The following is an 18,480-nucleotide window of genomic DNA, read 5'->3' on the forward strand; positions in this document are numbered from 1 at the left end:
GGGCGTCGCGGCCCTCCGGGATGTTCTTGATGAATGGTCGCGAAATTGTCGATTCAGATCGATTGATGTCGATACTTTTCAAGCGGCCTGTGCTCCTGGGCTGCCATGATCGAACTCTGCGAGGTCGGATAGAGCAGTGCCCTTCTGTCGCCCTCTGGTTCAGGAGCATGCGCGAGTGACAGACTGAAGCTCGCCACGGCGAGCCCTCGTCCAGCGGGCTCATCCTCCGCCAGCTGGGGCCACAGCGAGCGGGGCAAGTGTCGTCTTCGGTGCGCCTCCTGTGCCGTGCCGGGGGTAACCTGTTGCAGCAAAAGGGTGAGCGGGCATTGGAGGGCGGCGGAGCCTTAGAGGCGTTCGGGCCTTGGAAAGCTCCACGGGTCGTGAGGGGACCTGCCTTTCCGTGGAAGGTCTTTATGGTTAGTCCTTTCGAATGGCCAGGAGGGAGGGAGAAGGGGGTTCGCTCTGCCTCTGGATTTTCTCTCTTGTGGGCGACTTGCCATCCAGCGTGATAGAGCGCTTTTGTGGCTGCGAAGGTCGCACCCAAGGTGGCTCGGTTTTTTTCCTTGCAGAGGAAGAGACAGGGGACTCTTGGATTTTGAGATTTGGTTGGTCTTCTCTGTTTTATTCCGAAGACCAGAGGGCGACGGCGTCGCGAAAGTGCGCATACATTGTTGGCTCTCGTCGTGTTCTTACTGGAAACCGAGGCAGAGGAGGGGTCACACGCAGCTTGCGCCTCGGGCTCGTGTTTCCACTTTTATTGTCGGCGGCACGCCACGTGTGCAGGAGCGTATGTGCGCTCTTCTGCAGGCGTATGCGTTAAAGAGATGTATATCTGCGTGTGCCTCGCCGGTTGTGAGGGAGATATTTGTGTCCTGTCACATTGCTTTTCTCTCAAAGACGGTTGTGCTGCACGCCTGGATCTCGTTGTGGAAACTAAATTCACGCCGTCTCCATCGATGACCGCGTATTCATTAGTTTCAGGAGCTTTAGTTCACGTTTCGAGTGTACTGAGTAGTGTGCCTCTGTGTGAGCACGGGTCGCCGTACTCACCTCCCGCAAACGATGAGTTCATAGTTCTGCTGGGTGCATCTTCTTTGTGCTAGATTTTTCTGCTTCCGAGAAAAAATGGAGGGGCATGCGATTCACACGCTCTGCACAAGCAGAGCGGTGCTTCCAATCGACGAGCAAGGCACTGTTCTGTGGCACTCTCGCCTCGTCAGCGTCTGCGTGGCCGTCTGCTTGTGAAGCATGGCGTGAAGAATCAGGCCGTTCGTTTGTACGCCCCCCTGTTGTAGGCCTTATCGTTCCCGGGGTCAGTGTGTCTGTTGTGATTGCTCTTTTCTTAGGGCCTTCAGCGTAGTCTCCTGGAGCCGCACTCTGCTTGTTCGTTTCTAGGCCAAAAACCTCGCACAGGATGACATTGGCACACGCCACTTCGCGTCTAGGCTGAAGCCCGTTGCCAGCGTGCCGTCCTCTAAGCGGGGCTCGAACCCGTTTTCAGGCGCTGTGCTTTCCGTGAGGTTCCGCGTTCCGTTGGGTTGCTCCCACACGGAAAAACGCTCTGATACCGGGCGTTCTATATTTGCAGAGCAGCAGCTTGACACGCAAGCGCAGGACATGTGCGCCTGTGCTTGTGTGTGTGTGTGTGTGTGTGTGTGCTTAGCAGCACGCCTTGTTCACAGCGTACACGTTTCATCTTGCCGACATTTGTCTCCCGTGACGGAAGCTTGTGGACCCAAATGGCTGCCGTGGGGCTGCGCTATCTGCGAAGGCTGAGTACGCCGCTGGCAAGTCGCTAATTCCCCCGACCGTGCAGCCCTGTGTCAAGGATGTTACGTTGATGAGTTGTGAGGAGGCGCTGGCGCGTCCCCCTCTAATCGTTACGCCTGCGAGCCATAACGCACACGTTGGGGAAGCGTTTGAGCAGGTCACGCCACGCGGTAGCTGAGTATGAAAAAGGAGAAAATATGAAGTGCGCGTTTCTTTCGTTTGAGTGGGCGGGATGCAGGGGTTGTAGACCGGCTCCGATTCTGAGTGAAGAAGCGACAATGAAGAGGATGTCCCAGCCAAACACGCTCGCGAGAACTTTCGTCGTCATGCAACCACAGAGGGGAAGGCGGAGGCGTAGACAGCATCGCCACGGCGCGGCTGTTCCGAGCGGCAGCGAGTTTGGGGTGTGAGGGTAGCGCGTCTTGTATTTTCGCCGTCGGAAGCGAAGCTGCGGATAGTTGAGCAGAGTTCAGCTTCTAACCCATAAGTCGCACGATCCTGTACGGGTCAATAAATTTCACTGAAGCGGCTAGACACCGACATGCCTGCCAGAGTGCGAGTACGGAATCGCAACGGCTCCGGTGGCGGGTGGACCGTATGGCTAGTGAACGGGCGGCATCTGCAACTAGATTTTTGCGCGGGGATGTGTGCGTATAGGTATAAATGTGGATGTCGACGGCTAAGGCCGGGGAGTTTAGGTGTAGAAGCGACAGAAGAAACGTCGTTTGTGATCGCTTATTTACGGTTGTACCGTCGTCGTGGAGAACCGCGGGAACTCGAATGGCGCGTGTGCAATTCAATGCTTCGTTGGGGACTGCAGGATCTGATGTGCGCGTGTGTGTGTGCACATATGGATGTGTGTTCGTACGTGCATGTATCTATACATAAATGCCACAGGAGTGGGTGAATTTGTATGCGGGCACGTATATTCATATATGTGTGAATATGTAGTCGCAGAGAAGTGTTTAAGTGCCCATAGCTATGCCTAAGCATTGTGGGTCCTGGCGGGGAGTGCGTCTCATCAGTTGCTTGAGGGATTCAGCCGAATGTTTAGGGCGTTGCCATTGAGGAAAGAGACGGTAGACTGACGGCTCACGGATCAACCGCGATGCAAGAATCGCGGCAGAAATTCGTGGACAAGGGACAGTGCATCGGGGCAGTTTCAGATGTCTTTCCTCGCATCGGCTTTTAGTCTCAATCGTATGAATGACACGCAGTTGAATCCTCTTCTCAAGACAGGGGTTCATACTCAGGTGAGCATGCGCGCATTTACGTTTATCTAGGTTCGCGTACACGTTGTTGTATATAAAAAATATATACAAGACGTGCAGGAACCTGCATTTCTGTCTGTGTCCAGTACCCTTCTTGTATGATGCCAGACAAAAGGAGGTCCGAATACACTGCAAACCCATTACAGATTGTAGACGGTTTGATCATCTTTTGTAAATCATTCGCCTTCGGTTTTGTTGCGGTGCATCAGGTTTCCTCCGTCCAGCCCCTCTTCTTCCACTTCCTCCGGCCTCGCCTTGACGCGAGGAATAGAAACACTATGAAGCATCGCAACGGCTGCGCTGCAAGATAAATGTGTAAACGTGTATTTTTACGCGTATGTGGCGTGTGATCTGCTTACGATACGTGTTCTGCCGTGTGCCGGGAAAACGTCGGGGCGGTTGTATGCACACGTATGCAAACGGACACCTCGGGAATATCGGGGGATCTCCGCGATCCGTCGATATATGCAGGTGTGTGTATTTGAGTCTGTATCGTGATGCGTGTAGGGGAGGAGTTTTTGATCGGGGTCGGAGTGGTATGCGTCTTCCTGGCCTCAGGAATGTCGGCCCTGCCTTGCGATTTGCGGTATTTCCGTCTTTTCCGTTTCTGCGCGTCCTGTCGTTGTGTCTAGCTTTTGCTCTTTTTCGTAGGCATATCCGCCAGGGAGCGTGCTGTCGAAAAGGCACGTGCTTGTTTGTTTGTCCGTGGGAGGGCGTAATGTCTGGACCTCGAATGTCCCTGATGTTTGCCGCATGCACGCCTGCAGTGTCCTTTTAACTTCTTGGAAATCCAGACCTGCACTCCGGCTGCAGTCGTTCGGATTCTGGGGCACAGGCGCATGCAAGACGCGCAGAGAAAGTAAGCGTTGGATCTGATTTCGTGCCTTGTCCACGTTCTTACGTTTCACAGTCTTTGAACCCTCGGAAGCGAGATACGCTGTTTGCATTCAGGTATGCAGGTTCGCAGTTCACGCGAAAGTGTGCAGGTAGTCACGAGTTGCTGTGGAGACAACTTCCCTCCTGCAAGTGTAAATACGCATGTATGTAGACTCCCAAAAATGCATATATATATATATACGCACTGGTTTCCCGTCGAGAAAAAACGCCAGCGTACTGCGGGTGAATCTTGAAATACAAATGCGCCGGTAACGACATGGTGTTGTCCGATACCGACGCAGCTGCTGAAAATGGAATCTGCGTGGGAACGCACGAGGAGGGCAGACGAATGGCGTCGTGCCACCCAGCTCGCGAGACAAAGGACTCTGGATGTGCCAAACTGTGGAAGTTTTAGCAGACGAGAAACGTAGACCTTTACCGAGAATGGCACGAACCACGACGAAAGGGAAGCAGGAACAGGGGGTGAGGATCTCACGTTTCCTTCCGGTCCTACACGCTTTCGAGCGTGTAGAGAGAGATGTGAGCGTTTCAGGTGAGTGCGCTTGATGTACACCTCGCATCTTTGGTTGCCTTTTGATGGTGAGCCTGCTAAGTATGCCTCAAAACCGAGAGGATCTGTTGGTGAGGAGGATGGCTCATAGGGTGAAATGTATCATAGGGGCTAGAGGTTGACGGCGGTCATTTAGATCCTGTAGTCTCTCTTCTTCCGTTCTGCCATCACTCTTGTAGGCTTGACTAGCGGGGTACGCGGACGGCTTGTCTTCCCGTGTGCCTTCCCTTCGTCTCTCCGAACGAAACGCAAGGTGTGCGACGACAGGGAAAAGTACGTTGCCTACACCGAGCAGACGAGCCCGGACATCCGCGGGCTACTGTGACAGTTTCCTGTGTGTCTTCATCGGTTTTCGTTACAAGCTTTTTTGCGTCCCTTCCCTCTCTCCTGGCCGTATCCCTTCTGCACCCTCGCCTTCGTGTGCCTCTCTCCTCCTCTGCTTATGGGAGCCTCTTGACGCCGCCTGCAAACTGATGCCTTCGTGCATGCTTTCGACCGCCAAGACCTGATTACTTGTACGATGAAATTTCTCTACCCTAGAGGGGGCTGTGCCCAGAAAAGAAGAACGGCGTCCCTACGGACGCCTCCACTCGCACTGCTCCTTTTGTTTCGTTTTAAAGACTGCTTTCCCCATCTACCTCTGTAATCACTATGGGAGTGGCAAATAGACGAGAACTAAAAGCGCCTATGTCACACATTTGCTTCTTTCAGTTGCGTGCCCCACATGGTACGAAACGTACAACATACACGACGAAAAACGAACGCGTGTTGCCTCACGAAACTGCACGCCCTGTCCTCCGCGAATCACCCTTTCTGTTGGATTTGACAAAGCGCGTCGGAGAGAGGCCACCGTCACAGCGCAACATGCGGCTCTCGCCGACGCAAGACAGGGTGTAACAGACAAAACTTTTGCGCATTCCCCTAATCCGTGTTCTTTTTAAACTCTCCCCGTGGTGCCGAACGCGGGACTTTTTGTTCACTCCCACCACCCTCCCGCGGTGCTGCCTAACAACGCATATGCGCCGTCTCTTTCGCGAGGCGCCTAAGGGATGACCATGCTTCAGAACGCAATTCACTGCGTTGGAGGCGGCATGAAGCGCACCCACCTTCAGTCACGGGCACTACCCATGAAATGCCTGCGTTTACCTCGAGACTGCGTGCCACAAAAAAGTCCCTTCAAGGACGCGCGCCTCACCCTCCGCCACTACTGCATTCGCGTGGGCGACACCAGCTCGGTCAAGCTGAGGCCCTCGCTCTCTGGATCTACTCCGTGCCCAGCAAAACTGGCACCCCTTTGTTCCCAAGAGTCGATGGCAGTCTATGGGCGCGTCCTCCGATAGTTTTCGCTTATTTCTGCGCGAGCAGAAAATGGACCGAACCAAGCAACTCAGCGAGTCCCTTGGCAAAGACCAGGCGCTGCGTGTATCCGCCAGCGATCTCAGCTTTTTCGAACTGATCTCGGTTTCTGTAGCGCGTCCGCGGCACATCGCTGTCTTCTTTGATCGTCGGATTCAACGGTCGCGCTGTCTCGCCTCCCTCAGCTGTCACCAGGACAGGCGCTTGTTCCTCTTGAAAGTATGGCGCATACTGGCGCTCGAGGGGCTGAGAGAAAAACAGCACGCACACGTGAAACGAAAAACGCTGTGAAACGGCTTCGCGTGCAACTTTCGCGTGGCAGTCCACCGCGTATTTCGGTATCTAGGCCGCAAGCTCCAGCGAGACGCCATGATGTAAATCGCACGCACGCAAACAAGAAAACCGGCGTGTGCACGCACGTACACGCGCATGCATATAGATATGATTGATGAAGAGATAGATACAGATAGAAAGTCGAATATAGATAGATAAAGGTAGATACAGCCATACAGATATAAACAGATAGATATAGACAGATGGAAGTAGACATAAATATACAGAGATAGATATAGACAGATAGGTAGAGCCTTCGGCGCGAGCGGCAGGGTGCGCGGTGCCTGCATGGGTCGTCCGCATTTTGCCGGTTACGACGATGCGACAGCATGTGATTTTATCTTCCAATAAGTCTACCAGATGCTAGCAAGATAGACGGGTAGGGGAGCTTGAGAGTGTAAAGAGAGCACCCTTGCAATACGTGTAGACACGTACGTGCGGAGAAGCACGTCGTTGTCGACTGATGCAAATATGACTCGCTTGACATGCGGGAAAACAACTAAACGAGTCCACGGTACGCTCGTGTTTTTGCGCGTAGGCCCTCGACCGAGTGGAGCCTACATGAACGAGGTTTTCTTTCGCGATTGCGGCCCTGGACAGGGCAGGTCGCCGCTTGACGACCTCGTAGAAGACTCCCTCTCGCTGAACGATTTGGAAAATCTTCTCCTTCTCGCGCTGTTTGAGCACATCCTTGTTCTCCTGAATCGTCTTCAAGTTCTGCCGCTCATACGCCCGCAGTTCGGCCTCCAGCTTGCGCTTGACTGCCTCGTCGCTTCCACGCACAAGCTGATAAACTGAAGCAGGAAAAAAAGCCCGAGTGTACAGTGGGGAGCGTCGCGTAGGGATGTCGCGACCCGTGCGTTTGCGCAGATCTGCGACTTCCAGCTGTAGCCGCCGCTCGAAATATAGTTGCAGGGATGAGTGTCTATGGTTTTTACCCTGTGGCGTGACAGCTGTGGAACGTTTCGAAGTCTTGGAAAAAAACAGCCGACAAATCCCCACTCCGACCGATTGTGTTCCCCTTCGTTGCTGTCTATCTTCGCTCTCCTCGCTGCCCTAAACTGCACCACATTCACAGTTTGCACTCACCAATATCCTCTTTCTTCTCCCGGTAGTCGTCGTAAGCAGGTGTGTCGGGGAAACGCTCGCGCGTGGAATTGTAACTGCATACAAATCCAGACGTTTTGCATGAGACGAAAACACGTTGAAAGCCATCCAGCAGACACAAGGAGATCTGCGGCTGTCATAGACTCTCTGCCGCAGCAAACTTCACATGTAGCCGCCCTGGCAACACACGAGATAAAAGACTATGTAAACGTATATGTATACACACATACATGCATACATTTATACATATATATATGCACACATGAGTGTGTGAGTTGCTGTGTTGAGGAAATCGGTCAGATGCAGACCCTATATATATATATATATATATCTACATATATATAAATATATATATTTATATATTCATGGCAGTGCATGCGTACGCCGGTAAGTGGCAGAACTTCATGCCTTCAGGGCATCGGGAAGAACGCCTCCCTCGCGCATAGAGGCCTGCATCCACCGCTAAACACGCGTTCGGAACCCACGCAGGAAACCACGCGGTTGGGGAAGCGTTACTTTCGCTCACGCAGCATGGAGGTCTCTGTGGCTTACATGGCTTCGACTCGTTTCCGAATTTCTTTTTCGGCTTCCAACACTTCCATATCGGGGTCAGTTTCTTTGTAATTCGCGCGCGTCAAGCTCGTCCGGCAGACGGGACAGAAGCCGCGCCGCTCGCCTCGCACGCCGCCTCTCCCATTTTCGCCAAAGTGGAGATGCAGACACGAGCCGCAGATGCGGTGTTTGCAGACGTCTGAGTGAAAGAGCTTCCGCTCCGGCTGGTAGTAACAACTTTCGTAACAGACTGGGCACTCGTAGTTATCCATCGCGGATGGGCAAATCCAAGTGCCGATAAAAGCAACACACGCGTCAACAGAAGGAGGCACAGAGAACACCTAGATATATATATATATATATATATATATATATATATATATATATATATATATATATATATATATATATATATATAAGTATATTCGCATATATATATGAGGAACAAGTAGATGACTGAACGACGGGAGGTAAAAGACGTTGGAGAGTGAATACATCAGTGGTTTATGTCACTGGGGTTTTTGAGTGCGTGGCTTGGCGAAGCCCGTACGCCCTGTAGCTGCCGTCGCGGCCCGGAAGGCGTCTGGATTTGCCCTCGTCGCTGCTCCTGCGTGGGTTCAGAAAACCAGAAAGATGAAAGCTGTGCATGCGCCCATCAGTGCGAAGGAAATCTGGGCAGACGTCCAGGGAGAAGTGCCGCAAAAAAGGCCAGAAGAGGACACGACAGAGAAGTGTAAAAGGGGCGGAGAGAGAGGCTGAGCAAAAGGCTTGTCTTCGCCCGCTATCAGGCCACCCGCTCTCTGCGGAGGCCTTTTGTCTTGGCTGTGAAGCGAAGATAGGGACGACGGAAAAGGGCAGATCCCAGTTCAAAGAAGCTCCATTCCGTCTTCCCGCTAACGAATTCACTGCAGTCGGTTGAGCTCCGCATGCCGCCAAGTCGTAAACAAACACCTCAGATTGACGCCGCAGCCGGGTCACCTCCTCACAGAAAAAACATCGCGCAGCAGACTTGCTTGTGTATATCTTCTACGGTTGAGTTTTTTTGTATGGAAACGTGTCGAGCTTGATTCCCGAGTCTGCCGCCGCCATCTGCGGATGCGTCCGTGAAGATTCGCCTTCTTTGCGTCCGGCGTGTCTGTTGTGGCACGCCCTCTTTGAAAATCGAGTGCACTTGCAGCTTTGCGAAAAAAACGCTGCTGGACTCAATGTCGCGGTTCGACGGCGGCAAGCCAAAGAAAGATACTTTTTTCCAACGGCGCACGAGGCGCCATTTTCTGTGTAAGTACCTCTGCTTGGGAAATTAAGTGGTGAATCGCGGGTGTCTTTACTTCTCTGCAGGGAACTCTCGTCGGCAACCCTCCGAATCCTTTTCGAGGCAAAACGGGACCTTCTGAAGTCTTCTGGGTGCGTATCAAGGTAGTTGTTCTGTATCATATGTGTGCAAAGTTTGCCTCTTCGTGACTCGGAACTTAAAACAGTTCCACGGAAGCTACTCCGCTGCTTTCTTCCTTCAAGATTTTAGTCCTGTTGTCGAAATCTTCGCGCAGGGCTTGAGGTTGACGCAGGCGTTCCGCTAGCGGTGTCTGCGTGATGGGCTTTTTTGAGATACTTCTAAAAGGCCTGCCTAAGTGAGTGATTCAGTCTTTCGGGCATCCGCTTGCTGCATCGACAGAGCTCCTCAGCCTCGCAGACGAAACCTCAGCGTCCGCGCGGGGCAGAAACTGCACATGCGTCGTGCTTGGCTCATCCAAAAAAGGATAGTGCGACTTCATGGACGGCGGGCATGCCTCGACTTCGTCGGATGGATAACGCCTGGTGGTTTCGCCTAGGAGCTCCCGAAGAGCTTTGACTAGAAAATCCTTTGAAAAACATTTCATGCGTCTCTAGTGATTTTGATCGCCTCGATAGCGTACACGCTCTCTCGTGAAGTCCGGATGGAAACCAAGTTTCGTTCTTCGACCTAAGGCTTCACCACGCTCATTCCGGTGGCGCCAGTCCATTCTGCGGCCAACACGGGTTCAGCGGGTTCCTGATTGTGTTCTAGCCACGCGAAAGGCATGCATATGTGTATCTGTGCTTGCACAGATATCTGATGGAGGCGCGGTCTGCGCCTGTGCACTCATGCGAGTATATGTAGCATCCTCAGTGCGCCGACCTGCGTCTGTTCTCTGGCTGGTTTTTTTGTCCGGTACTGGGCTCGCGGCGGTTGCTGCGCGACTCCCTGCTGGAAGTAGGTGTCTCCTCTCTATCGAGGCGCGAGCGTCGCGTTGTTTCGTTTCAAATTTAACGGTCATGGTGCACCCAGACCCACGGGCTGCGGGCCTCGCGTCCCTGCTGAGGCACTTCCATTTGCCTCCGGGGTGCCGCAGTCCTCAGGAGCTGCGGGCGGCGTACTACCGCCTCGCGCAGCAGCTCCATCCCGACAAAAACGGCGGCAGCGGGTCAAAGGAGTTCGGCGAGCTCCACGAAAAGTACCTCAAGTGCATGCAGCTTCTTCAGCTAGAGGAGCGGAACCGAGCGCGGCGCTCCGCGCGCCACCACGAGGCCCCGTTTTCCCGGGCGCCTAACGCCTCGCATTTCTCACGGCATGGCGGCGCCTCCCATCGCAGCGGAGGCAGCGGGGCTGCAGACCGCGGGCGCGGCGGCCCAGAGAACGGAACTTTCTTTTGCGCGTTCGCCGACAGAGTCGGTAGGAGCGGCGCGTGGAGCTACGAAGAGTGGGTTGCGCACATGAGCAGACAGATGCGAGACGGCCGAGCCGCGGCAGCCGCAGGCGGGCTGGGCTGGGGACCTGCTTCTGGCGGCGCGAGAGGCTTTCCCTGGGAGGAGACTACCGGAGCAGGCGGGCGAGGTCGCCCGGGTGCAGGCCCTGGGGCCTTCTGGAGCGACGAGCCGGGGGCGGCGGGGGCCACAGGCTCGCGCCACCCGCCGTGGAGTCTGCAGCACGCAGCACTGGCGATGTTCGGCACAGGGCTTCTGCTAAGCTTTGGCGCGTCGAGGCGGAGACGTGACGACGGCGGCCTGCAGAGCGAGCGAGCCGAGACCCACTTGCGTCTTCTCGCAGAGCGCCAGCAGCAACGCGGTCTGCGCGCCGCGCCAGGAGGAGGGCTGAGAGAGGAAGAGGCGAGCTCCGCGCTCCGCGGCGACTGCGATTGGAGGTCCTCAGCTTTGCAGGCTGGCGGCTCCTGCGCGTTTTCAAAAGACGGAGACGAAGCGGCGCGAATGCATCCAGGCGCGGCGCTGGGCGAAGGCGGGCGGGCCGGACAAGGCGGGGGAGGGGGTGAGGTGAAGAGGCAGCAAGAAAAATCGGCGGCAGCTGTTGGGAGCGAGGAGCTGCTCGAGGTGGAAGAGGCGCACCGTGGAGAAGGCAAAGACGTAAGCTGTGCTTGTGCTGATAGTGCAATGGGCGCAAATCGAGTCTTCCTTCGTGGTTCGGCATGGCGACTTCGTGTAGTGTAGCCACATGCACCGCGGGGGAAATCGTAGATGCTTTAGGGAGATGGTCTTATGTGTGGCTAATCGTCTGCGCTGGAGTCCTGTTTCCTCTTTTTCATCGTCCTCGCTCACGTGACCGTAGCCGTTGTCTTCACAGGTGGCCTTTCGCGGTCGGGCAGCAAGTCCTTGTGAGGTCAGTTGGATCTGCATGTGGATGGCGACTTACTTCTGTCTTTCTATGAGATCTCTCCGCAGGAGAGTGCACGAGTGCTGCACAGGATTACAGCTGCATCCCTGTCTTTCGAACGCGTCTCTTTTCCGGAGAAAAGCGGCGTCTCTTTCTGCTTTCGTCGAGAATAATCTTTAAGTCACCTGTCTCTCGCCCTGTTTTTTCCAGCACCTCGGTATTACGCCTCACGCAAGCGCGCCGCCCTCACCGGTTTCACCTCGGAGATCTGTTTTGTCGGCTCCACGCTATGAAGGTCTGGCCGCAGAACTCGCCCCTTCGGATGCCGTTCAGGCGCGAGAGCCTGGGCATCCCCTCGGTGGGCTTCCACGGTCCGGTGGCGTGTCTGCATCTGCGCTCGACGCGCGTCCCCTTTCTCCATTCTCGGCGCTTGACGCGCGGAGAGGGAGAGAAAATCGTGGCTTGGGTGCGATACCAGGCATAGAACACGGGGACACCGCTGCGGGGTCTTCTTCTCATCGACGGCCTGAGGCCAGTGGAATGCCGCTCGAAACCAACGACCTCTTGACAAAACAAGTGAGTGTGAATGAGTCTGCTGGCCGCGAGGTTTCGCTATGTCTTTCGTCTGGATGTTGATTTGCTGGTCTGCCACGACTCTTGCATCCTGGGCTCGCGAAAGCCGCGCCTTTGTGACCGACGAAAAGGAGGCGCTGCCTAAGTCGAAGTGTCATCCTCACTTTGTGCTGTGCGCGCCTTCTTGCTCTCTGCCTACGCACAGTATCGCAGAGCGACGGTGCGGAAAAGGAGGCTGCGGCGACAACGACACGCAGGTGACCAGGAAGAGACAGAGGAAACTCGAAAGAAGCGTGGGCTCGTGGAAAACCATGGAGGCGCAGACGCGAGCCAGGGGAGTCTGCCTGTCAGTTACGACTCGCGCGGGGTGCCGCCCGTAGATCTGACGAGGTAGGCGTTCACCAAGAGGAGGCCAGAGAGGTCGAGGGTTCTCAGTTGCTCTCACGATGCATGCACGAGTGTGTGGCTATCTGTCGAAGGATACTCTTTCCGCGTCTTCTGCTTCGTGTTGAGGGGTCCCGGAGCGTATCCGCCTGTCGTACAAGCTGCAATACCTGCATGGAGTCTTCCGTGCAGAGTGGAGCGGGGCGTGTCGCAGCACACGCGCACGTGTAGGACTTCAGAACGCTGTGAAGCGTATACTGGAGTGTCTGATTTCCCGTCCACCGTCTAGTCTGTTATGTGAGTAGCGCATTCATGCGCCGCTGCCGTTGGTTGCATATTCGAAGGCGCCTGCACACCTGTGTCTGTCTCTGTGCAACTGAGCTTCATGTCCTGTTCTGGATTTGATTTTCTCAAGGGGCCACCGCGGCGTTCATCGAGAGTCGCGTTACATCCACGGCTGCGGCGGAGCGACCGGCGCAGGTTACGACGACTACCTCGCTGAGTACGAGGTTCACAAGGCGTCAAGGTCGGCAGAAAAGAGCAGAGGTGGGGAACTGGGAAGAAAGGAACGTAGTCATGTATGGAGTGCGTCTGAGGAGCAGGACGAGGATCGCAGCCACAGTGTGGCCATGAAACACATCGCTTTGCAAGACGAACACGAAGAAGTGCTCCAGGTTCCGACGACTGTCGAAAGCGAAAGGGCCGCAGCGCGCGCCGCAGTGGAAGCCATTGGCGCTGAGTTTAAAAAGAATATCCGAGCAAGAATGCAGGCAGCTGGCGCGTAGCCTCAGTGGCAGACTCAACGGTAAGGCGAAGAAAAGCGGGGTATCTCCGCCTCCAGACGTCCCACTGCCTCCACGGCGCAAGTCCAAGGTGAACCCTCTGTGTCCGGGGCGAGAGGAGAACCGTCAGTGAGATAGCACACAAGCAGGGAGAGTTGCTCGGTCGCATAACGAACTGCTGGCAGGCGATGACCTTGAGAATGAAGGATGCTCGGGGCCCGAGCGTGGCAACTGTACAGATTCTGCTCTTTTAGGGCAAACGAAGGGACGGAAGGGGGTTTTCGTGCGAAGTGGAGTGGGAGCCTGCGAGTCGCAACACTGGATCACCAAGGCTGCCCTCCTTGCACCGGCAACGTTAACAGTCGGGCCTCGGATGTTGGCAACGGGACTCATTTTCGTGCACGCAGATACTGTGAAATCATTCAGGTCAACGGGCCTGTTGTGTTGTTCAAAACAGCGTGTCGTGGCGCTCCGCGAGGGAGAGGCGTGTCTCTGAATAGCACTGGTTCTTAGGCGAGGGGTCAACGACCAGAATCGCTGTAGGTACTGGGCGAGGCTGGGGGTACGCCTTGTGTCCATTTTAGCGGCTGTCAGTAGGCGCGGAACTGGACGGGTTATACCGGCGTATGCGAGGTTTTCTCTTGTGCCCGTGAACCGCACGGATATCTGCGTCGCGTTTGGAGTCCACGTTCCGCGGCTTTTTCAAGCCACTGCGAGAATTCTATGGGGTCGCGGCTACCGGACAGTCACTGCCGTGCAGCGAAACCAGGATGCTTACGCTCAGGCGCTACCGAGCGTAACGGACACTCGCCGAACATTTGTGTCAGTGCTTCACGCAGTTTTTATGTTACATGCTGTTGCATGTCTGTGTGTGTGTACGTGTGTGAAATTTCAACGTGTTTGAGATGCCTGTTGCTAACACTCCACATAATGGAGCTTACCAAGCAGTCGCACTGTTGAAGCATCAGCTTGCTCCCGGCTATGCCGGTACCTTGCAGAATGTGTTGTATGTACACTTCAAGCGGCGCACAGATTTTCAGATTTTACACTAGCAGCAGCATCAGTCGACTCCTGTCAGGGCGTGTTACTGCTTCACGTCTTGACGATTCCTGTTGCTGTGGGGCTTTCGGCAGCTGCATGAGGTCAAAAAACAGGTCGAGCTCGAGAACTGAGGGAAGACTTTGTGGACCGCCAGGCTATCGGGTGAGGTTGCAGTACTGCAGCGCGTTCTTCTACTTCCACTCGTTCGGCAGCGCAGTCACGTACTGGAGCAACAGGTCACCGATATGCCGACGGCTCGCCAACAGAACAGACGGAGTGGAACCGCTGGGGGGGGGGGGGGGCGTTCACCTGATTTGTCACGTAAAGAGTTTGGCCGACCCTGCCCGTGTTCGGTGAGAGGCTAGCACACTATTAGGCACATCGGTGTAGCATAATTTGGAGTGGTGGCATACGAATGCGCCGCTTGCCATGAGGGTTGAATGTCTCGTGACGTCTGCGGTATTGAGGATCTCAAAAGTGTGGTACATGCATCTTCCGCGCACTGCGCTCCAGGCACTTCAGCCATGAACTGGCACCAATGACGTTAAGTCGTCACACCAGACGCCGGCTGGCCACTGCCGCCTCCACGATAATTTGCGGAGAAACTAGCTGTTGTTTTTTCCACCCGAGAACATCCTGCGTCTTGACGGGTCAATTGGTAAGCCCTGTAGAATCGCTGCAGCCGCCACGCGCCCCCGCCCCCTCCAAGCCAGCCGCGTGTCCTCGTTTTCCTGTTATGTGGCACTCTTCACGAACTTGCACGTTCCTCCACTACGAAGAAACCCTAGAAACGCCGCCAAAGAGCCGTGGAATTTCGTTTTTCTGGGTCTCCCTGCTTTTCTGGGTCTCCCCTTCGTGTCCCTCAGCAGCCGCGCATGTTTACCAATCCAGCAACGCGCGCTGCGCCGGCCTCTGCCGATACGGATCGAGAAGTTGCGCGGCAGTCGATGCGAGGGCTCTGTCGCCTTCCCATCGGAGCATGTACGTGCTCATGCATGGCGGGAGCAGGCGAGAGACCGTGACGATGAGACAGAGGGCGGGGCGTAGTCGCGCGTCATCCCCCGAGGTAAAACCAGGCTGTGATCCATTTCCGCACTTCACCCGCTGGGGGTTCTGTGTGCTGCTTCTTAGGTGTGGGCCGGACTCACTCCATGTTTGTTTGTTCGTTTGCCTGCCGGAATAGCCTTGGCAGAGGAGAACATCTTCCCTTTTCGTGCACGGAAAATGGCTTTCGTCAAGGCGCTTAAGAACAAGGCGTACTTCAAGCGGTACCAAGTGAAGTACCGCAGAAGGCGACGTACGTTTGCAAGAAATCCCCACTACCGAAGAGTGGCGGGGATTTTAAGTTGAGCGAGAAAGCATGTGCCAGAAATAAAAATAGCCAGTGGTGTTTACCGTGGAAATACAGGCAGTTCTGAAGGATTCCTCATGTTTCTGACTCGTTTCTGCACCTGTTTTTTTTTTCTCGTCACTTCTCCCCTCTTTGCGAAGCACCTGTGAAATATCACCCCACGCGTAAGCCGCGTCTTTTGCCTTCCAGGTGTTTTTACGCAGCAAATCTCAAAATGAAGGGAAAAATGCATGCTTTCTCATGGGATGAGCTTGTAAATCGAGGAATCTGTTTAAATGTGAATTTTCAAGGGATACCGGAGGCGGGAAAGGGGGAGGGGGGGGACGGGGGCGCAGCCCCGTTCGCCTCGCCGCTGAAGTTGTTGAACTCGGCATGTCTTGTCATCTCGAGCATGTCAGTTGATTGGCACTTCGGTTGCGACTTTGTGGAGGTTCTTGATGACCTGGCACAGGAAGTGGGCAGATCCTTGCACTGGGGACAAAAACCGGTGCACCTGGAGAGAGCTTTGCTGATGATCCCCTCTCCCCTCTCCAACGGAGCCGAAAGCATCCGCGCGGTTCCCATCTTTCTAAGGTCTCCTCCTCTTCCGGTTTTCTCTGCTTTGCCAAGGGAGGTTCTAATACAATTTTGCACCGTCGCGCACTGCTGATATGCGTGATGGCGGACCTCTTCGTGGAGCGTCGGCCGTCTCGCTGTGTCGCATGCCCGTCAGCTGAGTTGTTTTGCGCCTTCCGAGATCGACTTTGGCCGCCTTAAACCGACATTTGCTGACTTTCACCAACAGCTTTCTGTCGACCTGTCGGCGGCTACAACATCTTTCGCGATCAGTAGACCGTGCTGCTGTATTTACTCGCAAAGTGACTGGTGGTGTGCCTTCTCACGCCCGATTCTGTGCTGAACCGGCCGGCTGTGTAGACGTGGGGATCTCTTTGCTGTGTGTATCATTCTCTTCGTTTTCTTTTTTTGTTTTCTTTCACCAGAGGGGAAGACGGACTACGCCGCGCGCCGTGCGTTGGTCCTCCAGGACCGCAACAAGTACAATGCGCACAAGCATCGCTTGGTCGTCCGCCTGACAAACAAACGGATCATCTGCCAAATTGTCTACTCGACGATTGAGGGAGACCGTGTCATCTGCAGCGCAGAGTCCACGGAGCTCCCCCGGTATGGCGTCAAGATCGGCTTGACCAACTACGCGGCCGCGTACTGCACCGGGCTCCTCCTCGCTCGTCGGATGTTGAAGACTCTCGGTCTTCAAGACTCCTTCAAGGGCGTTGATGAGGCAACCGGAGAGGAGTTCCACATCGAAGAGAACTTCGATGAGCGCCGCCCGTTCAAGGTTCTCCTCGATGTCGGTATCGTCCGTACCACTGTCGGTAAGCGTCCTTGCATACGCGTTTCGAAATTGGATTCATACTCAGGCCGAACTGTCTCCTGAGATACGAAGCTCTTTCATTCTCCGGTTTTGGCGAAACGGGTTGCGGATGATACAATCTTGAATCAAGCTCAACACTGTCTGAGCACCCTCGGGTGCATGTTGAGACGTAATTTCTTCTTTCCCCGACTGATGATCGCATTTCGCCCTCTCAGAGATCCGGTGTTTTTTCAGTTGACTGCGCTATGGCGCTGGGTTTGCAGGTGTGGTGTGGCGTAGGTGTTTTGTTTTCCATTTCCCCAGTTGTGGGGTTTTCCCCTTAGGAGGCGTTCATATGATGATTAACCTCAAATCAAGCTCAACACTGTCTGAGCACCTTTGGGTGTATGGTGAGACGTAATTTCTTCTTTCCCCGACTGACGAACGCCCATGTCCTTGGTGTCGCCGTATGTGCCCTCTGGATGGTTTCTGCAGCATCTGATGCATGTCGGTGCGGTGCGGCTACGCGGGGTCAAGTGGGCGTGTCTCGAGAAATTTCCATCGTTACTGGTTCGCCGCTGTGTGGTTTGGCTTTGCAGGCAACCGTGTCTTCGGTGCGATGAAGGGTGCTGCGGATGGCGGTCTCCACGTCCCTCATGGCATCAAGAAGTTCCCGGGTTACTCCAAACCCGAGGGTGAGGGCGAGGGCTCCTACGACCCCGAGGCTCACCGCGCCCGCATCCTGGGCCTCCACGTCGCGGATTACATGCGTCAGCTGAAGGAGGAGGATCCCGAGAGATACAGCGTCCAGTTCTCTCAGTACATCAAGAACAAGATTGACGCCGACGACATTGAAGCCATGTACAAGAACGCCCATGCGAAGATCCGCGAGAACCCCGACGCCGTCAAGAAGGAGCGAGCCACCAAGGCGCAGCACGTCCGCCAGGGAAATGTCATCAAGACCGCCAAGGGTCAGTACGTGCGCAACGTCAAGCTGACCAAGGCGCAGAGACGCGAACGTGTGCAGCAGAAGGTAAGCGGAGGAGACGAGTTTTTGGAGCGCCAAGGTGAATCAACGTCCGTGGTCAGACGGCACAGCAGGTCGGCGATGCTGGGGTTGCCCCGGCTCTGCGGGCTGCGAGGCAGGTCTAGCGCCCGAGCGGTGTCTTGCATCAAATCCTTTCTGTTTGGTTTGTGTGTGTACAGATCGCGTTGGTTGCGGAGCAGATGGCAGCGGAGGCATAAGCACGCTTCACTCACCTATACTTGTCGAATGTGTCTTCTTTTCGTCGGATGTGGTTCTCGAAGAAGAGTCCTGGTACGGCACATGCCTTTGTCAATCGTTGATAGAGGCCGCCGTTCTCTTGAGGGACAAGGGAGGATAGAGTGGAATCCGTTCTTTGCCGAATCGAGGTTGCACCCGTTTTGGTACGCACCCGTACAGGGGGAGTGGATAGGATGCGTCATTGTTCTTAAGCGAAGGTTTCTGTGTTCATGCGGTCTCTGTAAACGTCACGCGCCGGAAAGGGGATATACCCGT

General features: G+C 54.9%; 3 protein-coding genes across 3 annotated transcripts; 2 read left to right on the forward strand and 1 right to left on the reverse strand.

Annotated features, from left to right (window-relative positions):
• Positions 1 to 5,835: 5,835 nt before the first annotated feature.
• Positions 5,836 to 8,108, reverse strand: BESB_043810 (CDK-activating kinase assembly factor MAT1 protein; the record flags this gene model as incomplete). Its single annotated transcript, XM_029362832.1, has 4 exons — positions 5,836 to 6,090; positions 6,739 to 6,971; positions 7,267 to 7,340; positions 7,837 to 8,108. The coding sequence occupies 4 exons, from the start codon at positions 8,106 to 8,108 to the stop codon at positions 5,836 to 5,838; spliced, it is 834 nt and encodes a 277-aa protein (XP_029220198.1).
• A 2,020-nt stretch (positions 8,109 to 10,128) lies between these two features.
• Positions 10,129 to 13,200, forward strand: BESB_043820 (DnaJ domain-containing protein; the record flags this gene model as incomplete). The annotated part of the gene is made up of 5 exons (XM_029362833.1): positions 10,129 to 11,211; positions 11,669 to 11,915; positions 11,943 to 12,034; positions 12,237 to 12,421; positions 12,831 to 13,200. 5 exons carry the CDS (start codon positions 10,129 to 10,131, stop codon positions 13,198 to 13,200), a joined length of 1,977 nt encoding a protein of 658 aa, XP_029220199.1.
• Positions 13,201 to 15,462: 2,262 nt separating this feature from the next.
• BESB_043830 (ribosomal protein RPL5) lies at positions 15,463 to 18,185 on the forward strand (the record flags this gene model as incomplete). Its single annotated transcript, XM_029362834.1, has 4 exons — positions 15,463 to 15,535; positions 16,570 to 16,962; positions 17,540 to 17,973; positions 18,147 to 18,185. The coding sequence occupies 4 exons, from the start codon at positions 15,463 to 15,465 to the stop codon at positions 18,183 to 18,185; spliced, it is 939 nt and encodes a 312-aa protein (XP_029220200.1).
• Positions 18,186 to 18,480: the final 295 nt, after the last annotated feature.

This window comes from Besnoitia besnoiti, chromosome III (genome assembly GCF_002563875.1).
Source record: "Besnoitia besnoiti strain Bb-Ger1 chromosome III, whole genome shotgun sequence".
NCBI lineage: Eukaryota > Apicomplexa > Conoidasida > Eucoccidiorida > Sarcocystidae > Besnoitia > Besnoitia besnoiti.